Source organism: Lontra canadensis, unplaced genomic scaffold (assembly GCF_010015895.1).
Source record: "Lontra canadensis isolate GAN:19392208 unplaced genomic scaffold, GSC_riverotter_1.0 scaffold35, whole genome shotgun sequence".
Classification (NCBI taxonomy): Eukaryota; Metazoa; Chordata; class Mammalia; order Carnivora; family Mustelidae; genus Lontra; species Lontra canadensis.
Window position 1 is genome coordinate 3,890,584 of NW_022631029.1, and position 25,687 is coordinate 3,916,270.

The 25,687-nt window shown below is 52.0% G+C and overlaps 1 protein-coding gene across 1 annotated transcript; it reads left to right on the forward strand.

Annotated features, from left to right (window-relative positions):
- NCAN (neurocan) lies at positions 1–25,668 on the forward strand. Its single transcript, XM_032867766.1, has 15 exons — positions 1–118; positions 4,770–4,849; positions 5,756–6,169; positions 8,334–8,508; positions 8,622–8,749; positions 9,309–9,602; positions 9,977–10,567; positions 10,762–12,240; positions 16,038–16,154; positions 17,400–17,513; positions 18,855–19,013; positions 19,987–20,069; positions 21,990–22,134; positions 22,880–23,062; positions 23,304–25,668. Exons 2-15 carry the CDS (start codon positions 4,777–4,779, stop codon positions 23,447–23,449), a joined length of 4,101 nt encoding a protein of 1,366 aa, XP_032723657.1. The 5' UTR covers positions 1–118; positions 4,770–4,776; the 3' UTR covers positions 23,450–25,668.
- Positions 25,669–25,687: the final 19 nt, after the last annotated feature.

Consider the following 25,687-nt stretch of genomic DNA (forward strand, 5'->3'; position numbering starts at 1 on the left):
GCGGCTCTGGGGCGAGCGGAGCGCAGGGCTCAGGGGCTGGACCCCGCGCGAGCAAGGCGAGCCGGAGCGTCCTTTGTGCCGCGCGACCGCCCAGGGATGCGTCCGAGCTAGGAGTCAGGTGGGGGGGCCCGTCGTGGGGAGGGGGCCGCGTTGGGGGAGAGGTCCTTTCGATTAGAGACAGCACGAGATTGGGGAGGGGGCCTGGGATCAGAGAGAAGCCCCCAGAAAAGGGGGGGCTGATAGGGGGGAGGGGAGACCTAGGTTGGGGAGAGAACGCAAACTGGGAGGGCGCTTGGGAATATCAGGGGGACTTGGATTTGGGGGTCAGTCCCCGGCTTGTCTGGGGAATGCGGAGACAATCCCAAGGTGGGGAGGGGGCAGGACTGGGGGTGGGTCTCAGAAGTGGGGAGGGGACACTGGGAACCAAGGCTAAGGGAGGGCACCCTGACTTTAGAGAGAAGAAGGGGACACCCAGATGCTATAGGGGGCTCCAGAACTGGGCATCCTAGTGTCTGAGACGAGACACCCCAGGATTTTAAGTGGGGATTCCCAATTTGCAGATGAATGGAGGAATCCAGGCTGGACTGCAGCGGGGAGGGGGGCCCTCCAGATTAGCCTGAGTGTGATGAAAGGGGGTCTTTCCTGAGTATGAACCGCCACAGGAAAGGGACAGCCTACAGTCTCCCTCTCCTTTTGGCCCAGGTCCTGTCACAACATTCTGATTCAGGGAGGAGGCTCTGGGGGGCTCCTTCCCCAGGTGGTCCCTGTTATTCCCTCAGATCTGGAGTTGGGGTGGTGTCCCTTCTCTCAGGGAGCACACTGGGTCTCCCAGGTGAATGCTAGGTGTGAGTCAACAAAAGCCCCCAGTTAGGATCCCCAGGACCCGTGAGGGGCACCCAGTCCCAAGAGGGGGTCCGCTCCCAGCACCTCCACATCTGACCGTGTCCTCAAAGAGAGACACAGACTCTTGCCTCACCCCTTTAGTTCAGTCTGCCCACAGAGATGCTGGTGGAAGTCCTGGCTTGGTTTGGGGGCATAGGCACTAGAAAGTAGGGGACTGGGACCCCAGGCCCAGCCTAGGGAGGAGCGACCCCCATTTCTGTGCGCGGGGCTTTGTTCCTCTCAGCAGCATTAATGGGAGACAGCCAGGATGAAGAGAGGGTTGGCGCTGGGCCCCAGCGGGGGATGTGGGGGAAGGGCAGAGAGGGAGGGGTGGGCAGATCGTGGGACCTCAGAACCCAGCACCTTCGCTGGCTCAGGGACATTCCCAGATGGAAGGTGCCCCCGCCCCAGGAGGTGGTGTGTGTGTGTGTGTGTGTGTGTGTGTGTCTACCCCATGCTGAGAGATGTTGTGTGACCATGGAGGGTCTGGGGTCCTCTGTGACTCTAACGTGACTGAGATTGTGTCTTTGTCAGGAAACTTATGCCGGGGGCCACATCACCAGGTGGCAAAATGATGTGTGCCCACCAGTCACCAAGGCCACATTTATCCAGGCTGGTCTGTGCCAGGGGCTGGCATCACCATGTGTGAGTGTGTGTGAGGAACTGTGTCTGCTGTTATGGCCTCATCGAGGGGTTTATGTGGAGAGCCTGAGACTGTGGGTGTGTGTCTTTGTGCAGAAGACGTGCTGCCTGCCTTGTAAGTGCCCATATTGTCTCTCTTTGTTAATGTCACTGTGAATCCGAGTGTGCGCCTGTGTCTCCCAGGCTCTCAGCCTGGGGTATGTGGCTGCATGTACAGAAAGGGGGTCCTCTCCTTGTGATTGGTGGTGTGGACCCTGAGCATGAGGGTGTAAGATATGGGTCTGTGTGCAGAGTTGGGGAGCTAACGGGGAGACATTGGGGTTCAGGTTCCCAAGGGGCAGCCTGAGATGGTTTATTGAGCCTGGCTTCCGTTCTCCTCTGAGGAGTTCCACGGTCATGGCCATGCTCACAAATATGCCCAGACTCCAGCTAGAAACACACATGTGCTCATGGCCCCTGCAGAGGGGCACTCGGACCTGCACACCCAGAGACCACAGTGGGTCTCCTATGCTCCATGCAGTGCACAGAGCGGCTGCAGACCCCTGCACACATCCATACATCACAGGGCACAAGTTCATATCCTTGCCTGGACACAGCATCCCGATGTGCATCTAGGCACACACAAAAACGCCTGCTGGCAATCTCACCCACATTTAGTCCCCACTAAGACAGGAGGTGGGTATGAGGGAAGGATACACACACACACACACACACACACACACACACACACTCCTTCCGGGCCGCCCCTCCTCCAAGGCCCCACAGGCCCCTGTTTGCATATGCATGAGGCTTGTGCATTATTCATGAGGGGACGAGCCCCAGACAGCTGTGTAAATGCTCACCTCTGGCTGCTCTGGGGAGGAGGTATTTTAAGAGAAGAGGTGTGGGTGTGTGAGGGTGCAAGTGGAGGGAACAGAGTGCATCTGGGAGGGCATGTGTGCACGTGGGAGGGTGCACCTGAAACTGTCACTGTTTGGATCACCTCTGTACATTTGTGTGTGTACATGAGGCTTTGTATACAAAAAGCTGATTTTTAATTTGACATTTCTAGCACATTACAAGTCTTAGCTTGTTCCATCCTCACCATAACCCTATGAGGTACATCCTGGGTGATCCCCATTTTACAGTTGGGGAGACTGAGGATGATGAAGCAGCCTGTTTAAGGGGTCATACAATGTATGAAAAGTAGAGGCAGAGCTTTTTTTTTTTTCCTACTTAATCTCTACACCCAGTGTGGGGCTTGAACTCATGACCCCAGATCAAGAGTCACATGCTCCTCCAACTGAACTAGCCAGGCACCCCTGGATGTAATCTGTGTTTTTAATCATACTCTGTGTGTGTGTGTGTGTGTGTGTGTGTGTGTGTGTATTCTCTGAACTCACCCCCTCCTAAAGCTGTCTTGGGGCAGGTGCAGCCCAGAGTCCTGCCCCACCCTCTAATACCTTGCCAGGCCTAGAACAGCCATCAGGGGATGTCAAACTTATTCAAGGTTCCAAGGTGGAGAAATGAGGACAGCCTGGAATGGAGAGAGAAGTTGCTGAGATTTACGGGTTGGTAGTTGGGAACACCATCCTGGGGTCTGGACTCTACCCTGCTGTGCAGCCTTAGGCAAACCGCTAGCCCTCTCTGGGCTGGAGGTGCTGCCAGAAGAAGGCAGGGAGACTAAGTGGCAGTGTCCCCTCTGGGCAGTGTCCCCTCATTGCCGCCCCAGAGTTCAGCACCACGGATAGGTCCCTGGCTGGCCTCCCAGTAGGGCCTCTGGGATCTGGGAAAGGTCATTGGGGATGGGACTAGCTGTCCTCCACAGCCCCCATTCTGGCTCTGTCTACACTCCCTTTCTCGGGGCTATCCTTTTATCGGGGTAAGGGTGCAAAAGCTGGGTTTATAGAGTGTGCTCTAACTTGCCATCTGTCCCCACCTCCTGAGCCCCAGTGAGGGGAGTGGTACAGAGGGTTGGAACACATTGGGGAGGGACTACCTCCCCAGGGTTTCTAGTCTCTGGAAGGATGTGAAACCCGGGAGGGCACTGCTGTGTCCCAGTGTCTGGTTTGGGCCTTATGGTTGGCACTCAGTAATTGCCCATTTTATGCCGGGAGGGCCACAACCCCTGGAGAAGGCCGGACCCACAACTAGAGTTTTTCTGTGGACCTAGGAGGCAGCTTCACTAGGCGGTATGAAGTCAGAAAGAGATTAGGGTGGGCAGGGGTGAGGCCCCTTCCTCCAGCTGGAACTTGGCAGCTTCTCAGAAATCCCAGAAACCAAGAATAGAATCTTGGCGACAACCAAATCCTGGAATTGAAGCTGAGAATCGTGTCAGTCAGCAAACCCAGATTAAAGGCTGGCATGAAGGCCAGCCTACTGCCAGGACTGGGGACCCCAGGCAGACTGGGACTGACTGCTGCCCTTTAGGAAACCCTAGTCTTATGGGTGAGGCCAACCTGAAAAATGAGATTTTGAACTTGGCTGTGTTAATGTCAATAATAATAATAACAACAGCTCAGGGGAGGCTGGTGGCTTAATTGGAAGAGCATGTGGCTTTTGATCTCATGGTCATGAGTTTGAGTCTCAGGTTGGGTGTAGAGATCACCTAAATAAATAATTTTTTTTAAAATAATAACAGCAGCTCAAATTTACTCCTTCATGTGAAGTAGTTCTAGGCATTTTATTTATTTATTAGACAGAGAGAGCTAATGAGTGCACAAGCAAGGGGAATGGCAGGGAGAGGGGAAGCAGGCTCCCCACAAAGCAGGGAACCAAATATGTGGCCTGATTCCAGGACCCTGGGATCATGACCTGAGCTGAAGGCAGATGCTTAACTGACTGAGCCACCCAGATGCCCCAGTTCTGGACATTTTATATGTATTGACTGTATTTATGCATCTGTTCCTTCCAACTACCTGTTGTTATCCCTCTCTAACCTACAAAGAAACCAAGGCACAGAGAAGCTAATCTGCTTTCTCTAGGTCACACAGCAAAGAACAGGCAGAGAGATAACTCCAGGTCTGATTCACTCCAGCATGCATGCTTCTGACTGTGAGACTTGTTTGCTGGGATTCTGAAGTCAGCTGGTCTTGGGCTTAGATCCTGGATCAACCCTTGCTTGCTGACTGTGTGACCTTGAGTGACACACTAGCTGCTCTGAGCCCCAGTTTCCAGATGTGTAGAGTGGGGGGACTTGGTCCTTCCACACTGTCTGGGAAGGTTACACTCACTCCCATTCCACCTCTCTCTCCATCTTGTTCCAGGTCCAGGATGGGGGCCATGTCTGTCTGGGCCTCAGGCCTCCTGATGTTCCAGATGCTGCTGTTTGTGGCTGGGGAACAGAGTGAGTGGGCTTGTGGGGTGGGAGAGGTTGGTTTCCGGGGTACTGACAAGATGGGGAAGCTTTTTAACTCTAGAGCCTTCTCCTGCTGGCTCTCTGGCTTGGTCTGGAGAATAAAATGAGAATAGATGAAAAAGGTCTTTGAACAGTCAAAAGCGAACAAGACACCTGAGAGGTTATTTTTAGTCATTGCCAGCGGAGGCTGGAGGTTCCTGCCTCTCACTGTTTTGCTGAGATGAGCTGGAGAGAGAGGGGGAAAAAAAATGAGAATAGTGTAGAGATTGATTAGTGATGCCTGCCATGGGTGGGACAATTGAAATAAGGTATGTGTGACTCTCCTTGGCATCTCCCCAGTCGTGGTTAAAAGCCCAGGCATTAGAAATGCCTCCTGATTGGTTCTGTAGTCTTAGGCAAGTACAAATGATGTGTCTGAGACTCAGTTTCCTCAACTCCCCTGAAACACAATGAGACATGGGTACCTCAGCCTATGGTTATGAAAATCAAATGAACTGATTGCTATGTATAGAGTGTCCATTATCTAGAAGGTACTCCACAAACACAAACATTTCCCTTCTCATGGCTGCCTCTTCCTTAACTTTTGGAGCAACTGTGACTCAGAGAAGGACAGTGACTTTCCCATGGCTGCACAGTGAGTCAGTGACAGAGTCAAACCCCTGGCAGCCAAGATCTGGTTTTGGAGTGGAGGCAGAACTATGAAGGGATCTGACCCTATTACACCTCTTCTGCTCACAGATCTGTGCACATCACAGATCCGCTGACTGTATTATGACATTTTAGGCAACCTACTCTCTCTGGCTTCAGTCTCTCCATCCATAAAGTGAGAGAAATAATGTTCTCTTCTAGTCCTTGTCTTTGAGTCCTGTCCTCTTTCCACGTTCTCCACTCCAGGCACACAGGACGCCACTGCTGCTGCCTCTGCCACCATCAACAAGGGACTCCACATGCAGAAAGTGGGGTCCGGGTTGGTTCGGGCCGCGCTGGCTGAGCTGGTAGCCTTGCCCTGTCTCTTCACCCTGCGGCCACGGCCAGGTACAGCCCGAGAAGCCCCTCGGATCAAGTGGACCAAGGTGCGGGCTGCATCGGGCCAGCGTCAGGACTTGCCCATCCTGGTGGCCAAGGACAACGTGGTTCGAGTGGCCAAGGGCTGGCAGGGACGCGTGTCCCTGCCTGCTTACCCACGGCGCCGGGCCAACGCGACACTGCTACTGGGACCGCTGAGGGCCAGCGACTCTGGGCTCTACCGCTGCCAGGTGGTGAGGGGCATCGAGGATGAGCAGGACCTAGTGCCCCTGGAGGTGACAGGTCAGTTGAGGGCAGGGGAGAGGACAAGGCTGGGAGGGGGGCTGAGCCTGAAGCTCATCCACAGAATGTCACCTTAGAGATCACTCCTTGAACAATGATTCTCTTTCAAGTCTTCTGATAACGTCCCAAAGAAAATCTTCTCCAGGGGGCGCCTGGGTGGCTCAGTGGGTTAAAGCCTCTGTCTTCGGCTCAGGTCATGATCTCAGGGTCCTGAGATCGAGCCCTGCATCGGGCTCTCTGCTCAGCGGGGAGCCTGCTTCCTCCTCTCTCTCTCTCTGCCTGCCTCTCTGCCTGCTTGTGATCTCTGTCTGTCGAATAAATAAATAAAATCTTAAAAAAAAAAAAAGAAAATCTTCTCCAGGGCTACCCTTTCTATCACACTCCTCTCTTAGCTAAGAGAGAGCAGTTTGTGGCTCAGTATCTTGTGCACCATAGTATTTTATAGGCTTTTATAACTTTAAGTCCCTTCCATGGTTACCTACTTTCCCATAAGACAGAGTATATTGACTTTCTATTTGAAATAGGAATACAGATTTGCTTTTACAATAAATTTATGTTTTTAATACAATAAAATAAATTTATGTTTTAAAGAGTGAGGTTTTCTTTCTAAAGTCAATTGAAAAAATATCTTAAGTAAATAACAAGTCCTCAAATACCTGTTTAACCCACTCCAGTATTAAATTTCTTCTGTTGAAATATCCTGTGCTTCTTTTCCTCACTGATCAAGGTGAACAAAACAAAAAAATTTCTTGATTATTAAAGCAAAGTCCTAGAACAGGGTGTGGCACAGTTGATGCGTAAAAAGGCAATTGACAAAGGACTCAGTGAATGCGTGTTGTGTGGAAAACATCCTGTGGATGCTTGCTGGGAAGTTGATTTCCCTTAACCTTTCTTGGCCATGGGCAAGTCCCTGCACCCCCAGTCTTCCCCCCACCCAACAGTGTCTCACTGCATATTTTATGCGGTCAGCCAACTATTCCTTTTCCAAGGCCTTGCTGCTCAAAACTGATAAAGCTTGAAGGAAACTGGTAAATGAGGAAGGAAATAAATTCCACCTCTGGGCTTGTTCAATTGATCCATTCAGTGATACATTTATTGAGCACCTACCATATGCTAGTCTGGTGCTGGGGATAGAATCATAACTGAGATGCAGCTGTTGCCTTCCAGGGGCTCTGATAAAAGAGAATAAAATGTTTCATTCCTTTGTTTTGCTCAGATATTTCTTTCATCCCTTAATCAGAATTTCAGTTACAGTGAGCCCATGTCACCTCCTCCAGGAAGTCTTCCATGACTCCATTTCCAGGCTGAGCAAGAAACACTTAATCTCCCATTGTCATCTTCCATAGCTTCCTCTATCAATACATATATTTAATCCCCCCTTTTTTTTTTTTTTAAGATTTTGTTTATTTATTTGACAGAGAGAGACAGAGCGGAAGAGGGAACACAAGCAGGGGGAGTGGGAGAGGGAGAAGCAGGCTTCCTGGCGAGCAGGGAACCCGATGCGGGGCTCCATCCCAGGTCACTGGAATCATGACCTGAGCCGAAGGCAGACGCTTAACAACTGAGGCACCCAGGCATCCCTTAAGATTTTATTTTTAAATAATTTCCACACCCAGTGTGGAGCTTGAACTCACAACCCCGAGGTCGAGTTGCCTGCTCAACCAGCTGAGCCAGCCAGGTGCCAGGATGTACTTATTTCTTAAAAGGCAGAATTTCTCGCACTCTTCTCTATGCCTCCTGTCACTCCCAGGGTCTAAACCTGGCCATGGAGAGTGCTATCTTTGAAGCCAGACCATCCCGGCTAGGAATTTTGGCTGTGCCTCACATGGGCTGTGTGGAACTGGACATGTCCCTCAGTCTCTCTTAGCCTCAGTTTTCTCTTCTGGAAATGGGGCAAATCATAGTGTTATTATAAGATTTCAATGAAAAAAGCTTACAAATGCTTATTACATGGTAAACCTTTGACAAACTGTAGCCCTTTATGGCCATTTTTAACAGTTTCCCTATCTAAAAATGGGGGCATATCAGTCTGGCATGGTACAGGGCACTATAGGGGGGCAGCTCTCGTATTATCAAACCAGGGGAAGGGGCATTCTGCAAGAGGGAGGTCTGTTCTTGAAGATCCCAGCATAAATCAGCCCCTATCCTGGATGTTCTCCCGCAGGTGTTGTGTTCCACTACCGGGCAGCTCAGGATCGCTATGCACTGACGTTTGCAGAGGCCCAGGAGGCCTGCCGTCTCAGCTCGGCCACCATTGCAGCCCCACGGCACCTACAGGCCGCCTTTGAAGATGGCTTTGACAACTGTGATGCCGGGTGGCTCTCTGACCGCACTGTTCGGTGAGGGGGCACACAGGGTCAGGGGACATGGAGACCTAGACCCTGGGGAAAGATGATCATGGGGGAGCCCCAGGCTCACATATTTGACAGGGACCCCCTCCTTGTCTTGTCAGGTATCCCATCACCCAGTCCCGTCCTGGTTGCTATGGCGACCGTAGCAGCCTTCCAGGGGTGAGGAGCTATGGGAGGCGCGACCCACGGGAACTCTACGATGTGTATTGCTTTGCCCGTGAGCTGGGGGGTAAGTCTGGGGCTGGCAGGACACCCCACCCCACTTCCTGGAGCCCTGGTTACCTCCCCAACCCCCATGCGTCCCTAAATCTTTGCCTAGCTAGCTCTCTCAAGTCTCATCCTTCTCTAAACCTGCAGCCAGTATCTGAACTCACCCTTTTCTGAGCTTTCCTACCCTCCCTCAGCCCCTCTCCTTCCCTGTGCCCCTTCACTCTCTCTGAGACCCTGTCCCTTCTCTGAGCCTCTCCTTCTCCCTGGCCCTCTCCCTCTTCCTACCGTCCTCTTCCTCTCTGAGTGCTCCCTCGCCAAGCCCCTCCATTTCTCTGAAACCCAGCACACTCAAGGGCCTGAGTTACCCTGTTTGTAAAAAGAAGTTAAAGCCCTTCTCTTAGTACTGCATGAGAGGTAAAGACTTAGACGGGTCAGGGTGAGCACAGTTGTGGCTGTCCCTGCCTGGTTTAGCCATCACCCAAACCCGACCAGGCTGGGGTTTAGAGTGGGTCCCCCTTCCCCGGCTCTGGGAAAGGATCCTCCAGGCCCGCGTGACGTTGGCCCGCGCCTTCCCGCAGGCGAGGTCTTCTACGTGGGCCCGGCCCGCCGCCTGACACTGGCCGGCGCGCGTGCCCAGTGCCGCCGCCAGGGCGCCGTGCTAGCCTCGGTGGGACAGCTGCACCTGGCCTGGCACGAGGGCCTGGACCAGTGCGACCCGGGCTGGCTGGCCGACGGCAGCGTGCGCTACCCGATCCAGACGCCGCGCCGGCGCTGCGGGGGCCCAGCCCCGGGCGTGCGCACGGTCTACCGTTTTGCCAACCGCACCGGCTTCCCGGCGCCCGAAGAACGCTTCGATGCCTACTGCTTCCGAGGTGCGTTTAAGGGCCCGCCCCAAGGTGACGCAGCCAGGTCAAGGCCACGCCCCTGGGAGTTTTGCCTTCTAGCGGAGGCGGAGCCCAGATGGAGGAGAGATCCTTGGAAATGAGCTCTGCCATGCGCCATCGCGGGGTGAAGGCCTGACTGACCTTGACAGTGGGTCCTAGCCTGAAGAGTGGGGGTGATAACTTCGCATCTCCCTCTCTCAGTCTGGGGGAATCTCAGAAACCACTCAAAAGTTTCAGACAGAGGGGCACAGAGAGACAGATACACAGGTCTGTGCCCCAGCATGCTGGAATGGGAGTAGATTTCAGGTAGAACTTCCCAGCCAGCCCCTGGACCTGACACCCTTTTTGGCTTTCTCCCACAGCTCATCACCCTACACCACATCAACACAGAGACCCAGAGACCCCCTCATCTGGGGATGAGGGGGAGATTCTGTCAGCAGAAGGGCCCCCAACCCAAGAACTGGAGCCCAGCATCGGGGAGGAGATGGTCACCCCCGACTTCCAGGAACCTGTAGTGTCCAGTGGGGAGGAAGAGCCTCTGATCCTGGCAGGGAAGCAGGAGTCTCGGGAGACCCCCAGCCCTGCCTCTGGAGGCTTCATGCTGGCCTCAAGGCCCCCCCTGGAGACTGAAGAAGTGTGGCTGAGCACAGTGGCCCCCAGCCCTAGCGGCCCTAGCACTGCAGTGGGCACACACACGGAGGCCACTCCTACTGGCCCCATACCCAGGAGGAGGGGACGCTTTAAAGGGTTAAACGGGCGCCACTTCCAGCATCAGGAACCCCAGCAAGGCCTGGAGTTGGGGCTTGAGGACGGCACCCAGCCCCCGACCCCAGAGGCTGCTGGGAATCACGTGGAGCCTCTGCTGGCCACGGGAGCCACAGAAGCCTCAGGGAAGACCCAGAGCCAAAGCCCCTGGGCCATGCTGACCAATGAAGTGGATGGGCCTGAAGCTGGTGAGTGGGGTTCAAGGGGGAGGTGGGACCTGCTGGGGGGCGGTCTGAGGGGGACTCAGGAAGAGGCTCCACATCCCAACTGGGGTCCCCGGCCTCACCAAGCCTCAGAAGCCCCCTCTTCCTTGGGCCAAGGGGACTCAACAGAAGGTACCACTGAGAGATAATTTGAATTACTCTTGTTAATATTGTTTCAGGTTTCCCTGGTGGCAGGAGTCCCCCAGACCCGTGGCTGTGGCCCCCAACTGCTGTACCACCTAGCATCCCAGGCCCCAGCAGTGTCCTTGGCCTGGAGCTAGAGGAAGCCAAGGGCCCCAGTGTGAGGCCAGCCATTCCTGACCTGCCCTGGTCCCCCTCAGAGGCCACTGCCCTGGCACCCAGCCCCTCAGAAGGCCCCAGCACTGCCTCCTGGGGGGTGTCCCCTATGGTCTCTTCCCCAGACTTCCCTGTCATGGCCATGCTTCGTGCCCCGAAACTGTGGCTACATTCACACCCTACGCCCCTCCCCACGCAGGCTGACAGGGTCAAGGGGCAGAGTGAGGTCATGGCCACTGGTCCACCCTCTCCTGCCTCAGAGACTGAGGCTGTCCCCCAGGACCCCATCCACCCAGAGGAGCATTCCCTGTCCCTCTCCTCAGTCCCGACAGGACAGAGTAGAGAGACCGCATCCCCGACAGTCGGTAGCCACCGAGCGGGACGTCCAGTAGCTTCTTCGCAGACAGCCACAGACACACAAGCCGGAGCCAGTCCTGACCATCCCAGGACAGACTTTGGAGAAATGGGGGAGAGCCACCCTACTGGGTTCAGCAAAACTGAGCTCCCCAGATCCAGTCCACAAGCTTCTGTGGACAGGAATGTGGCAGAAGATTTTTATCCTGCCAAGATAGCCACTGAGCCCACAGGAGTGAGAGACATCTTGGGGTCTGAGTCTGGGGTCTTCAGCACAGCGGAAAGCCCCAGTTCCAGTTCTCAGGCCATCATGGACGAGGCACAGGGCACGTGGCCCTCACTGCACACTGACGGGCTGGACTCCCGCTCCCCATTGGCGCCCTCAGGGGGCCCCAGAGTTGTCTTGATTCCTGGGGTCACCCCACATTCGGAGCCTTGGGCCCCTATAAATGGAGAAGCCATGTTGGAGCCCACAGATTCCACAACCACACTGGATCCCAGTGATGCTGGTGGGATTTGGGAACCTGGATCCCACGTAGTTGAGGGAGCCAAAAGCCCTACCTTGAGCCCTCAAGTGGCTATGGATTCAAGCATGGCGATGTCCCCCTGGTCCCTGGACCAGGGGGACAAGATTGGGGTCCTGGTCATGTCCACAGTGGTCTCCTCAAGCTCCCAACCCCATCCAGAGCCAGAGGGCCAGATGGTGACCCCGGGAACACCGGGAGCCTTGGCTCCTTCACATGAGGGCAGCCCCCCAGAGGAGCTGGTTTTTCCTTCTTGGGCACCAACGGCAGCCAGCGTGGACAAGCCTGTCTCAGTTTCCTCAGGAGCGCCTACAGTGCCGGGGGGCTCTCCCAGTACCTTTCCGCCTGCCTCCCTGGGCCCTGAGGAATTTGAGCTGGAGGTCCTGGCAGGGAGCCCAGGTGTGGAGGGCTTCTGGGAAGAGGCAGCGAGTGGAGAAGAGCCGACCCTGCCAGGGACCCCTGCAAATGGGAATGCAGAGGAGGAGGGTGAGTTCAAAGCTTGTGTTCTCATCTAGCCCACTGTGGTCATGGCTGAGGGGCAAGAGGCTTGGGAGCTCAGCGCTGGGAAGGGAGGGTTATTCCGGGGGACCCAGCAAGGAGACTTGGCAGGAAGGGCTTTTTGTTCAACTGGGAATTGCAAGTGGGATTCAGTGGTGTGGACCATGGGGGCCCTTGAGCCACTGGGAAAATGGGTACTGGGAAGAGGGAGGAGGGGTGGGCATCACCTCCACTTTATAGAGACCAAAATAAGACTTAAGGAGGTATGTCTGCTTCCTAGTGAGTAGCCAGACTTCAGTCAGAGCCCGAGTCTGTGGAAGCCTTAACCTCTCTCTATCTGGGAGAGTCCAGAGAAAGTCAAATGCCTGGTTCTCCTGGGCCTAGTCGGCCCGCCAGCTCAGCTAGCAAATGCTGGCTTTTTTTTTTTTTTTTTTTCCTTTTTGGTTAATTGAGGTTTAAAAAAAAAGAAGCAGCAGCTAATTAAAAGACACTTTTTCTGAGTTGCAAAACACTCTTATTAACACAACTGGTTTTACACTTGCTCCTTTTTTTGAAGGCCAAGTGTGGCCGTGATGCAAATAGCAGAGGCAGGGTTCCATCTTCCACCACCCCCCGCCCCGGTCACCCCTGGGCGGTGTCCAGGATGGCATCCCCTTTTCTCGGATGCCCAAGAGGCAAGTGGACTCTGGGCAGGGGCACAAGCCTCCGTAAGGGCTGAGGCTTATCGGCGCTTGTTGCTTGCTTGGCTTGTTCTGGGGTCTTTTTTTTTTTTTTTTTTTAACCCTTTTTAGGATCAATTTTTTTTTTTAAAGATTTTATTTATTTATTTGACAGAGAGAGAGATCTCAAAGAGGCAGAGAAGCATGCAGGGGTGGGGGTGGGGAGTAGGCTCCCTGCTGAGCAGAAATCCTGATGTGGGGCTTGATCCCAGAACCCTGGGATCATAACCTGAGCCGAAGGCAGAGGCTTAACCCACTGAGCCACCCAAGCGCCCCTTGTTCTGAGGTCTTTACTGGAATCAGCTTGGTCCATCCTTATAATGTCCATGTGGAACAAGTCCTAGCATGATCCACTTTACAGATGGAGAGACTGAGGCACAGGGAAGTCAGTGGCTTCAGCCGAATCATGCTGCTGAGGAGAGCGTAAATGCTAAGATTTGAATGAAGCCCATTGGACAACAGTGTGTCCCAGACACTAGGTCGCATGGTGCATATTTCATTGGTATCAGAAACAAACACCCGAGGTCCTGGGGAAGGGGTGAGCCCACCCAGGGAAGGAGCAGAGAAGAGACTGGTGGTGGGGGATAGGCAGACAGAAGGAGGCTTAAAGCCAGAGGAGCTAGAGAAGGGGTTGCTCAGAGAGGCAGGAGGGGAAAATCATGGGTAGGGGTGCTCAGGAAAGGGCTTTGGGTGGAGCCCTCAAGACTATAGTTGCATCTGTCTTGGACTCGCTGGGTTCTTGGCTCCAGACTGAAGCCAGTGGCAGCCTGGGTAGAGGGAGGCAGCCAACGCTGGGGGAGACCCAAGCGCCTACCCACCCTCCCGCTTGTAGCAGAAATGCTAATGAAGCCAAAAATAAACGCAGCACCAGTGAGCGACTGAGTCACCGCCAGCCCGTGGGTAGGTGTCGGCAGCTCGGGGCACCTGGCGGGGCTCACGCGTCCCAGCGCCCGGCAGCCCCATGCGTGTGCACACACGTGCTGGGATGGTAACAGGGACGGATCCATCTAGCCACAGGCCCCTCTGGCCATCCACGGGGGCACATGCCACCACTCCGCGGACTAGCCTGGGTGTCTGTGAGTGAAAGAAGGGCCAGCAGCTACTTGCATTCAGTTAACAAGCAATTAGTGAGTGCTGTGTTTCAGGCCCCATCTGGAGACCAAGTCCCTTTTCCCCTGGAAGCTGACATTCTAGGGCAGCATTCTAGAACTTTAAAATGATAGAAATGTTCCAGAGCTGTGCTGTCTAACATGGTAGCAACCAGCCACGTGGGCTTACTGAGTCCTTGCAATGTGGTTCGTGTGACTGAGAAACTGTGTTTTTACTTTTATTCCATTTTAATTTGAACTTGAATAACTATATGTGGCCGCCATGTGGAACATCAGTGCTCTGGGGGAAGACACAGACCAGTAATGATGACCCCAGTAAATAAGCAGATTATACGGGAGGTTAGAAAGTGATATGGGCAAAAGAGAAAAATAAAGCAAAGGGTGGGGTATTCCAGTGGGAGTTTTCTCACAGTGGAAAGGGGGAGTCCGAAAGACCTCTCCAACCACATGAAATCTGAACAAGCCGGAAGAGGGTGAGGCAAGAGCCATGCAGAGATCGAGAGGAAGAGCATTCCAGGCGGAGGGAATAAACTGGACAAAGGCAGATCCCTGCCTGGCATGTAGTAGGAACAGCAAGGCTAGTGTGGCTGGAACAGAATGAGCGAGGGGAAGAAAGGAGGAGGTGGGGCAGGGAGAGGTTGGGAAAAATCACACAGAGCCCTGTGGGCTGCAGTGAGGACTTTGGCTTTTCCTCTGAGGGTAATGGGGAGCCACGGAGGGACCTAGGCAGAGGAGGTGTGTGACCTGACTCAGGTTACATAGGCTCTCTCTGGCGACTATGGGGAGAACAGCCTATGGAGGGTCACAGCAGAGATCAGACCAGGGAGGAAGCCAACTGGTTATTACCATCTCGGTTTCTTGGGAGGCCTTGGACCAGGAAAAACGGAAGCAAATTCTAGATTTTAGGGGCCAGAGAGAGGCCCTTAAACTTCCAGAACCTTGGAGGCCAGACTTGGTTCTCATATTGTTCTGCTGTGTGACTTTAAGCCAGGCCCTGCTCTTCTCTGGGTGATGGCTCTAGTGTCTACAGTAGAAGATGGGAGGTTGGCCTGGGATAGGATGAGAATTCTTGCTCTGCCCCTACCAGGCCCAAGGGTGGAGACCACCCATCAAGGCATCTGGGCCTCAGAGAGGCCAAGGGGAAACTCAGCTGCCTCCAGGAAACCCAGCTGATGGGGGGAAATGGTGGGCAAGGGAGACAAGGAAGCATATTCCTCACTGCCCCGTGAGTGCCCAGTCCATACCGAGCAATGCTGAGACTCCTCAAGATGCCTCAGGTTGATATAGACAGAGCCAGACAAGACATTATGGTCGTGACTGGGAGAGGGATGAATTGTTTTGTATTCTATCTTGTAGATGAGGCAACTGAAATTCAGAGAAGTAATTTGTCCAGGGTCCCTAGTGAGTGGCAGAGCCAAGGATTAAACTAACCTCTCTGATTCCAGAGCTCGTGGTTAGAACTACTATAATCCACCACCTCTCTGCAGTATAACCACTGAGGTTGCATCAAAAAAGATTGAGCCACCAAAATGAGGGAGGTGGTGATTCCCACTATTGCCAGTGCTGCTTATACCCCACTTGGAACCTTATGTCCACCTCTGTGCTCCAAACTGGGAGAATTACGATGACCATTAGGGCATGCCTTGAAGAGAGGGACAGGTCAGGGAGGCACTTAAACCCACATTCCAGGAGACTTCCAAAAAGAAGCTTCAGGAAGCCCATTCCTGTTCAGTCAGTGTGCATAAGCAGAGTAGCCCACTGATGCTCTGGGCAGTTCCTGAGGGGAGTAAGCTCCTCATCACAGGAGCATGCAAGAGGAGATAGGTAGCTGCCTTCTGGAAGTTATAGAGGGGACTCCCTGGAGAGGGTTTTTTGGGAGTCTTAGGTCTGGCTTCTGGGAAAGCAGGCAACATGGTGGCCTACCTCCTCTCCACACTGCCTGTCCATTCTGCAGCTGCCTTGGATCCATGCGAGAACAACCCTTGCCTGCATGGGGGCACCTGTAAGGCCAACGGTACCATGTACGGTTGTAGCTGTGACCAGGGCTTCGCCGGGGAGAACTGTGAGATTGGTGAGTGCCCCAGACTCAGGATGGGAACCTAGACTTGTTTGAATCTGAGGCCTGGGGTCTACTCCAGCGGACATCCCCAGGAGGACTCAGGGTTAAAAAAAAGGCTGACTTCAGAAGCTCCCTTCCCCTCCCCATCTCCTTGGAGCCAGTAAATCAGCCCCAATTTGCTGAACCAGCACCAAACAGCTGAGCTCTTGTCCTGGGGACCAAGGCTCAGGTGTGCTGCCTCCCATTACTATCAGGCAGGGATGAGAGGGGAAGATAAACGATAAGGCTTGGACTCCTCCCAGATCCGAGGGGGCCCTTCTGAGCCTGAAAGCTCAACACAGGAAATAGGAAAAATTATGAAATTTTAACAACAAATATAAATGCTATCAGTCTTGACCTCTGCGCACTACCTCATTGACTTCACAACCACACTAATTACAGAATTATAACAATAAACATAAGCAGTGTGATTTCTTTTTAAGATTTTATTTCTTTATTTGACAGACAGAGATCACAAGTAGGCAGAGAAGCAGGCAGAGAGAGAGAGGAAGGGAAGCAGGCTCCCTGCTGAGCAGAGAGCCCGATGCGGGGCTCGATCCCAGGACCCTGAGACCATGACCTGAGTCGAAGGCAGAGGCTTAACCCACTGAGCCACCCAGGCGCCCCAGCAGTGTGATTTCTTGAACTCTTTTACCAACCCTCCACTTACAGTCACCCTTGAGAAGGTGCTCTTTTCATCACCACTTTGCAAAAATTAAAGAGTCCCAAGGAGGGGAAGTGACTTGCCCAAGGTATACAAATCCCGGGCACTGTCTACACAGGAGTTGTTAGGAGAGCTCAAATGATAGCTAGGTCCACCTACAAATAGCGTCCTATCTCGGCGCGTGTCCTTGCAAATACTCTGGATCTCGGTTTCCCTAAGTTCCGCATTCTGGAAAGACCCTCCATCTTCGACATTCTGTGAGTCTGGTTGTCAGACCATTACTTTCACTGTTCTGAAGTCCAGTGGAACATTCCACGCTCCCTGGTCCTCAGCTGGCGCAGTGGCATCTGCTCTCATTAATGCTAATTCATGTTAATTGCGTGGGGTTCCTCCCCTTGACTTCCAGAGTCCTTGGGCCAGCTGTGCAGACCACACCGTTGGTTCTCTCTGGCCCAGGACGGATGGTAGGATCATGACCTCGTCTTCTGCCTGGTTCCTTGTGGGGCCTGGGAGCCAAGGGGAGGCCGACCTCTGACTCTGTCCCACCCCTCTAGATATTGATGACTGCGTCTCCAGCCCCTGTGAGAATGGAGGCACCTGCATTGATGAGGTGAACACATTCGTCTGCCTTTGCCTCCCCAGCTATGGGGGCAGCCTCTGCGAGAAAGGTGAGTCTCTCCCAAGACCCTGGAAATAGTACCAAGGAGTGGGTTTGATGGTTGGGCCACGCGTGCCCCTCCCGTGCTTTAGGTCTCCCTCTCTGCTTCTGTGGCTGTGGGTTGAACAGATGACCAGTTGTCGTTTGGGGATGAAACTCACATAACATAGAATTAACCTTCGAGTGTACAATTCAGTGGCATTCGGTACATTCACAATGTTGTGCAACGACCACCTCTAGCCATTTCCAAGACATTTTGTCACCCTGAAAGGGAATCCTGTATCCATGAGCAGTCACTCCCCATCCTCCTCTCTCAGCCCCTGGCAGCCACTGATCTCCTTTCTGTCTCTATGGATTTGCCTGTTCTAGACGTTTCATATAAATGGAATCCCGCACTGTGTGTCATTTTGTGTCCGCTTCTTTCGCTCAGCATGTTTTCAAAACGTATCTACATTGTCGTGTGAATCAGGGCTCCATTCCTTTTTATGGCTGAGTAATATTCCATTGTAGGGATCGACCACATTCTCCTTATCTGTTCATCACTTAGTAGCTGTTTGGGTTGTTCCTCCCCTTGTGGTTAATGTGAAGAGTGCCACTGTGAGCATTCATGTGTAAGTTTTTGTTTAGACACCAGTTTCCTTTCCTCTCACCTCATTCTTTTTGGTTACACCTGGCTGGAATGGCTGGGTCACACGGCAATGCTGTGTTCAACGTTTGGAGGAACTGCTACGCTGTTTCCCGCAGTGGCTGCCCCCATTTTACATTCCCACTGGCAATGTACGAGAGTGCCAGTTTCTCCACATCCTCGCCAACACTTGGTGTTTCCCTTTTTATTTTTTATTTTTTTTTTAATTTTAGCCCTCCTAGTGGGTGTGAGGTGGTGTCCCATGATGATTCTGATTTCCACTTCCTAATGGCTAATGATGTTGAGCATCTTTTTATGTGTTTATTGGCCATTTGTGTAGCTCTTTGGGAAAAATATCTATCTGAGCCTTTTGGCAGGAGAGAAATTTTAGGACATCCTGAGATCCATTTCCCGAATTCCCCGGGGCCACACAGAGTGTGCGGGCCAATCAGGGAAGGAGACGTCAGAGTTGGGATGAGAGGGGTGGGTGTAAAGATCTCCAGTTGAATCTCTTCCTGCAACAGAGAAGTGAATATGGGAGGGGAGAGATGACCAGGGTTGGGGGAGGGCAGAGCCTCTGGGGGATGGGGACATGAAGAGGGGTGATCTGGCCCTGCAGTAACCTTGGGTTTTGTCCTCTCTCTGGCTCACTGGCTGTGCTCATGGCCAGGAGGGCGGGGCTTGGCCCAAGGCCAGTCTCCCTCACACTCCCATCCCACCTCCCAGACACGGAGGGCTGTGACCACGGCTGGCACAAGTTCCAAGGCCACTGCTACCGCTATTTCGCCCATCGACGGGCGTGGGAGGACGCCGAGAGGGACTGCCGCCGCCGGGCTGGCCATCTCACCAGCATCCACTCACCTGAGGAACACAGCTTCATTAACAGTAGGGATGCTGGGGTGGGCAGGGTGGCCCTTGCAGTCCCTTTGCCAGGGCATCCCCTAGGGTCCTGAAGACACTACCTTTCTGAAGCTATGTGCATTCATGCCAGCCCTGACCCCTTGAATTCACGTGTCCGTTTATCCACTCGTCATTCCATTTATTCACTTCATTCATTCATTCACCAAAAATTTACTGAGTATGTGCTGGCACCGTTCCAGGCGCTGGGACACAACGGTGAGTGAGACACAGATTGTCCTGTCTTCAGGGATTGACGTTCTTGCGGGGGCTGTAGGCAAACAAGTAAATATCTAATTAAATAAGTCCATACTATAATTTAGCTGGTCCTGAGTGCACAAATGACAAAACAGAGCCAGGGGAAAGAGGGCAATGAAGAGGCGTCTGTGATGTGGGGGATGAAATGAGGATGGAGCTCTGCAGAAATCTAGAAAATGAGCCTTGCATCAATTACATCTGGCATTTATTGATTTATTCATTATCCCCATGCCATTTGCTCATCCATCTAATTATTCGCATTTCCCCCCTCCCCTCCCCTGTTAATTCCTTCATTTGTTCATTCCCTGGTTCCCTCGTTGTTGTTGTTGTTGTTGTTGTTGTTGTTGTTTTCCACGCCCTCACTCGCTCACCTGCCTGCCCTGTCCGACCCCACTGTTGGTTCTCCCATCCCTTACTCTCCTTTTCTGCAAAGATCTGACGCGTCTCTGTTTATTCCTACTTCTGGCTGTTTGTTTAAGCCACAGATCATGGCAAGACTGGAGCTTAATCCCGGCTTTTTTCATGCTTCCCTCCCCCTCCCACTCTCATCTGTGTGGGAAGCGAGGGAGCGGGAGCGAGCCCACACAGAGGCTGGGGGAAGGGCTGGGCTCCTCCCTTCCCACACCTTCCACCACTCCTCCAGCCCATATCCCAGGCTGGGGGAGGGGTGGGCACCCAGCCCTCAGGATGCCCCAACTCGCAGGCTTTGGGCGTGAAAACACATGGATCGGCCTGAATGACAGGATCGTGGAGAGGGATTTCCAGTGGACGGACAACACGGGGCTGGTGAGTGCCAGGAGCCAGGCTTGGGTCTCTCTAGGACAGTGGGATGGGTAGGAGCTACGTGGGTTCTGTGTTCTGGCCTGACTTTACCCTCTTGTGCATATCCATCAGAGGTCCTTATAGCTCTGAGATTCTCAAGTTGGTTGGCAAAGAGCTTCCGCAAAGCCCCAGATAGCCCTTGACTTCCCAGCCCTGTACACATCTGGTCTACCCAGTGGCTAAAGTTAGAAACCTAGGACCGGGGCCTGAGGCCTCCTCTTGCTCACGACCCTGTCCTCCAGCCATGGACTCTAAGATATTCCGACTGCCCTACAGCCTCCCTTATCACTCGCTGGGACCCCTCCAGCAGCCCCCCCAACCCCATCCCCAACACACTCACTACCTACACTCCTGCCCCTCCACCTGGCAGCCAGGAGAACTTTTTGAACAATTGTGGTGAAGTTCACATAACATAAAATTAATCATTTTAAAGCTTCCTTTTTTACATTTTTTATTTAAGTCATCACACCCAGTGGGGGCTGGAACTCACGACCTGGAGAGCAAGCATCGCATGCTCTTCTGACTGAGCCAGCCAGCTGCCCCCCAAATCGATCATTTTTTAAACTGTGTAAATCAGTGGTATTTAGTACCTTCACAGTGTTATGCAACCGTGACCTCGGTCTGGTTCGAGAATATTTTCATCACCCCAAATGGAAAACCTATATACACGGGGACCTTCTAAAAATCACACATCAGATCATGATTCTCCCTACTTCGAGGCTTCTCAGACTCTCTGTTGTTCTCAAGATAAAAGCCCACCTCTTCCTGCTGTGGAAAACACTCTGGCGGTCCCTTAAAAAGTTAAAGTCACACAGGATTACCACATGACCCAGAAATTTCACTCCTAGGGAGATACCCCAAAGAAGTGAAAGCAGGTACTCAAACAGACGTTTGGACCCTCATGTACACAACAATACTATTTACAATAGCCAAAAGATGGAAACAACCGAATGTCCATCAGCAGGTGAATGGGTGAACAAAATGCCGTCCATCCATATGATGAACACTGTTTGGATACTAAGCGAAGACGTGGTACAATGAGGATGAAACTTGAAAATATTATGCTTAATGAAACAAGCCAAGCATAAAAAGACCACATATTGTATGATGTAGGATTCTATTTATGTGAAATATCTAAAACAGGCAAATTCGTAGAGACAGAACATAGATCAGTGGTTGCCTGGGGCTTAGGACAGGGCTGAATGGGGAGTGATTGTTAATAGGACAGAGTTTCTGTCTGAAGGGATGACAAAATCCTGGGGATAGATAGTGATGAGAGTTGTACAACGTTGTGAATCGTATTAATGCCAATGAAATAGACACTTAAAAATGGTTAAAATGGTAAATTTTATGTGAAACGTAGTATACTCAGTTTAAAAGAATCCATCTCCTCTACTGCAAAAACTGGCCCTTGGTCCCCTAGTGACCACACCCCAACTCCATCTAACAGGTCCCGCCCACTGGCCTCCATTCTGTTCCTCAAACAGGATAAGCTCTGTCCTGCCTCTGGGCCTTTGCACTAGCTCTTCTCTCTGCTTGGAATTCTGTTCCCTGCCATTTCTATCCTTGAGTCTTCAGCTATCCCCTTGCCTCCTCAGGGAATCCCTCTGGGACCTTTGTTCAGCTATTCATGTAACAGTGACCCATGTGGAAAACAGACTGTCAGGGAGAAAGGAAGGAGGTAGGAGGGCTGAGGAAGAGGGCACTGCCGCCTCTTGGCCAAAGGAGGGGTGACTCCGAGTGCAGCAGAGGCCACTGTCAGGCAGAGTGGTGCCCATTGTGTAAATCGAAACACTGAGTCCTTAAAGTTTGAATGGTCTGGCCAGGGGAGTCCTGCGCTAGGCAGTGACAGAGCCTGAGTCCCTCTCTTCCCTATTCCTGCAGCAATATGAGAACTGGCGGGAGAACCAGCCTGACAATTTCTTCGCGGGCGGGGAGGACTGTGTGGTGATGGTTGCACATGAGAGCGGGCGCTGGAACGACGTTCCCTGCAACTACAACCTCCCCTACGTCTGTAAGAAGGGAACAGGTAGGCTGCTACTCGCCCCATCGCTTCCCTCCTGCCTCTCACACTCACTGGTTCTTTGTTTTATTTCAGTTTTTGTAAGTGTAAGTCAGCCCTGCCCACTTTTCACTACAGCACTGTGTGAGAGTGACCGTTTTTTCCCACTTTGGCCAACTCTGTGTGTTCTCCAAATTTTGTTCTTTGTTCATCTGAGAGGGGAAAAAATAGTATCTACTTATTATGGTCGTTTGCATGTCTTTAAGAATGAGAATAACCAGCTGTTCCTATGTCAATAAGCTATTTGTATGTGTTTATTTTTCTGGGAAAATAGTTCATCTCCTTTGCATAACTGTCTATAGGCATGTTGGTCTTATTGATTTGTAAGAGCTCTTTACATATTAAGAGAACACTTGGAAGCATTCTCATGTCCACCTACCTCTGATACTTTTGTTTATTCTTACCTGTGTTTCTTTGCCAGTTTTTGTGTCCTTTCTTCTTTTCATTTGCACAGGTTTATTCTTGTCTCCCACCTCCTTCTCTGCCATCATGCATAAGAACTGAGGAGGGTGGGATGTGTCCAGGAGGTTTCTGTCCCTAAGGAGCTCCTGGTTTGGATAGAGGAGACAGACACAGTCACATCCAGCTGGAGAATTCACAGCTGGACAAAGGACAGGATTTTGCTGAGGGGTGTATTATACCCCAAAAGAGAGGAAACCAGTTCAGCCCCAGATGTGGCCACTTCCCTAATTGGTGGTTCCTCTGTCTCCAGTGCTTTGTGGTCCCCCTCCGGCAGTGCAGAATGCCTCACCCATTGGTGCTCGCAAGGCCAAGTATAATGTCCATGCCACTGTACGGTACCAGTGTGATGAAGGATTTACCCAGCACCATGTGGCCATAATTCGATGCCGGAGCAATGGCAAGTGGGACCAGCCCCAAATCGTCTGTACCAAACGTAAGTGGCTGTCCCCAGACACCCCAACACAGGTTTCCAGCTATTTGTAGTCTCCAATCACAACATCTTATTACTACACTTGTTGATCTGCCTGATAATACAGCCCTGCAGAAAAGCAGGAACTTATCAGCCCGTCCGGTGTTTCCTTCATTTCTCCTCCGCCTGGAAAGGCTCGCTGCATCAGGCCACCCTCCTCTCACCACCTCTTGCCACTTCCTTGTCCTCCCTCATTTCCCCACAGCCAGACGGTCCCATCGGATGCGGCGACACCATCACCACCACCAGCATCATCACCAGCATCACCATCACAAATCGCGCAAAGAGCGCAGAAAACACAAGAAACACCCAGTGGAGGACTGGGAGAAGGAAGAAGGGAATTTCTGCTGAGAAACCAGGCAAAAGGAAGCACAACCCCCTTCCCACACCTTCTCTGGAGGCTTCACCTGGGGAGACAGAGCCCAGAGAAAAACAAGAGGGTCTGGAAGCCCCTGTGCCCCAAACCACATCCCGCCCCCATAACCCTTTGTAAAAAACTACTCTCTCCTCTTTCTTATATACACAAGGTCCACTTGGCAGGCAAAGCCAGGTATCTGAAAAGTCAGTTCTAGTCAGGCTGAACTCTGGGAGCATCTCCCTGTGGAGGGAAGCACAATCAGCAAAGATCATTCTTTGCACTGGTTAAGTCCTTTGTTGGCGAGGCTGATTACCAGTTGTTGAACTAAGGCTTTGATGAGGGTGCAAGGGTATATATTTGGATTCACACTAAGGAATTGCTTATCACACCAGACATGCAGGCTTAGTAAACCATCAGATGTCCTAAATGCAGGCTGGAGCTTTTAGTTAAGGTCGTTGGCTTTGGGAGTTGAAAGTTGAACTTGACAGCTGCTCTTCCTCCACCCTGGACTTCAGCCCAAGTTCCGTCTTTGTTCTTGGGGGATAAATGGAGTGTGGAACTCCAACATACTGAATTTTAGGAATGTTTTAGAACAACCTCCTCTGTGCCCTCAGAGTTCGGGGTCAGGATAGTCAGAGCAATATATGGGCAATGGAGGGAAGGTGTATTGCTTACCCTCCCAGGTCGAGTCCAACGCTGAGATTTGGTGGTTCTGTATGTGTGGTGAATCTCTCTCACACACACAGAAGAGAGGATGTTTAGGGCTTGATGAGCCCAGATTTCTTCCCCCTCCATCTCTCAGGGAGACAAAGAACCTCCTTCCTGGACCAAGGAGGTGCCAAGTTTTCTAGCTCAGTGCCCATACCCATCCCTCAAGAGACATCAGTAGTACTCCTGCCCTGGGTCCCACTCCTATTCCTGCCCCATCCCTGTCTCCATTCATTGCCTGGCGGACTAGAAACGCTTAAAACTTGAAGTAGTGACATCTACCTGCAGTCATGTTGTAGAGAAATGCACAGTGTTAAAACCGAAACACACACACACACACACACACACACACACACACACACATTTTTCTCTCATTGTTTAAAAAAATCTTTTAAGTGGGAAAGAACTGACTGAATCTGTTCCCCCAAATCTGCAACCTGTAAAAGAACCTTCCAGGCCAAAGGCCAGGATTCAGCTCTCTGATCTCTGGCAGGAAAACCCACACCTTATCCTCCATGTTTTGTCCGCTCTCAACTCCTCTACTCTGGGCAAAATCTGTGGATTTGTGTTAAAAACCACAGTGGAGAATGGTCCTCTGCAGGAAAGAAAAATAAGCAAACATATGGTCCAAGGGTTCCATAGAGAAAGAAACGTGTTCAGTGACTCTATATTCCCCCTGGGAAATAATAGTGTGGAGTCGATACTGAGCTAAAGAGACACACTCTCTCCTTGAATCTTCTCGACAGCCCGGTGATTTTGGAACCATTATTTCCCCATTTTATACATGACAAAACTGAGGCTCAGATAAGAAAAATGCACTGGTTTGAAGTTACAGCCAAGAAGGGAGCAAGGATTTGGTCCATCCACTGTGACTCCAAACACTGCCCTTTACTTTGGGGGAAAGGGTTGAAATGTAATCACACTCTCTCACATACATGGCAGACTTAGGATAAGACTGAGAAGTGCAAACTAGACCCTTGTCCTTGACCATGGTTGTCAGTCTTCCCTGCTATAGACATTATCTACTGTTCCACCTTATAGTCATAGAGAAAGCCCAGGGATGTACATTTGCCTTCTTGCTTTGATAATTTTTTTGGTTTAAAAATATAATAACACATCTTCAGTAATTCATGTCATAAAATAATTTTCCTTTTGGGGGTGGTGCTGGGGATGCAACTTTTTTTGGGGGGTGTCTTGGTTTATGCTCCCTGCCCTTGACCCCTTTAGTCCCTTGCTCTGCCCCCATCCCAGCTCTGTGGTGGGAGGGGGCTCTGGTCTTTTCTAAAGTGGGTGGTTTGTCTTTTAGTCTTTCCCTTTGGTATGTGCGTGTGTGTTTGCGTGTGCCGCGTGTGTGGCATGCGTGTGAGTGTGTGTGCGTGTGAACAGCTTCAGGTTCTGCTGGTTTTGCTGTGAGCTGCAGTGTTCTGTGGGTCTGTGGTATCTGACACTGTGGACATTAATGTACTTCTTGGACATTTTAATAAAATTTTTTAACAGTTCAACCTGCCTGTCACCTCCTGGGA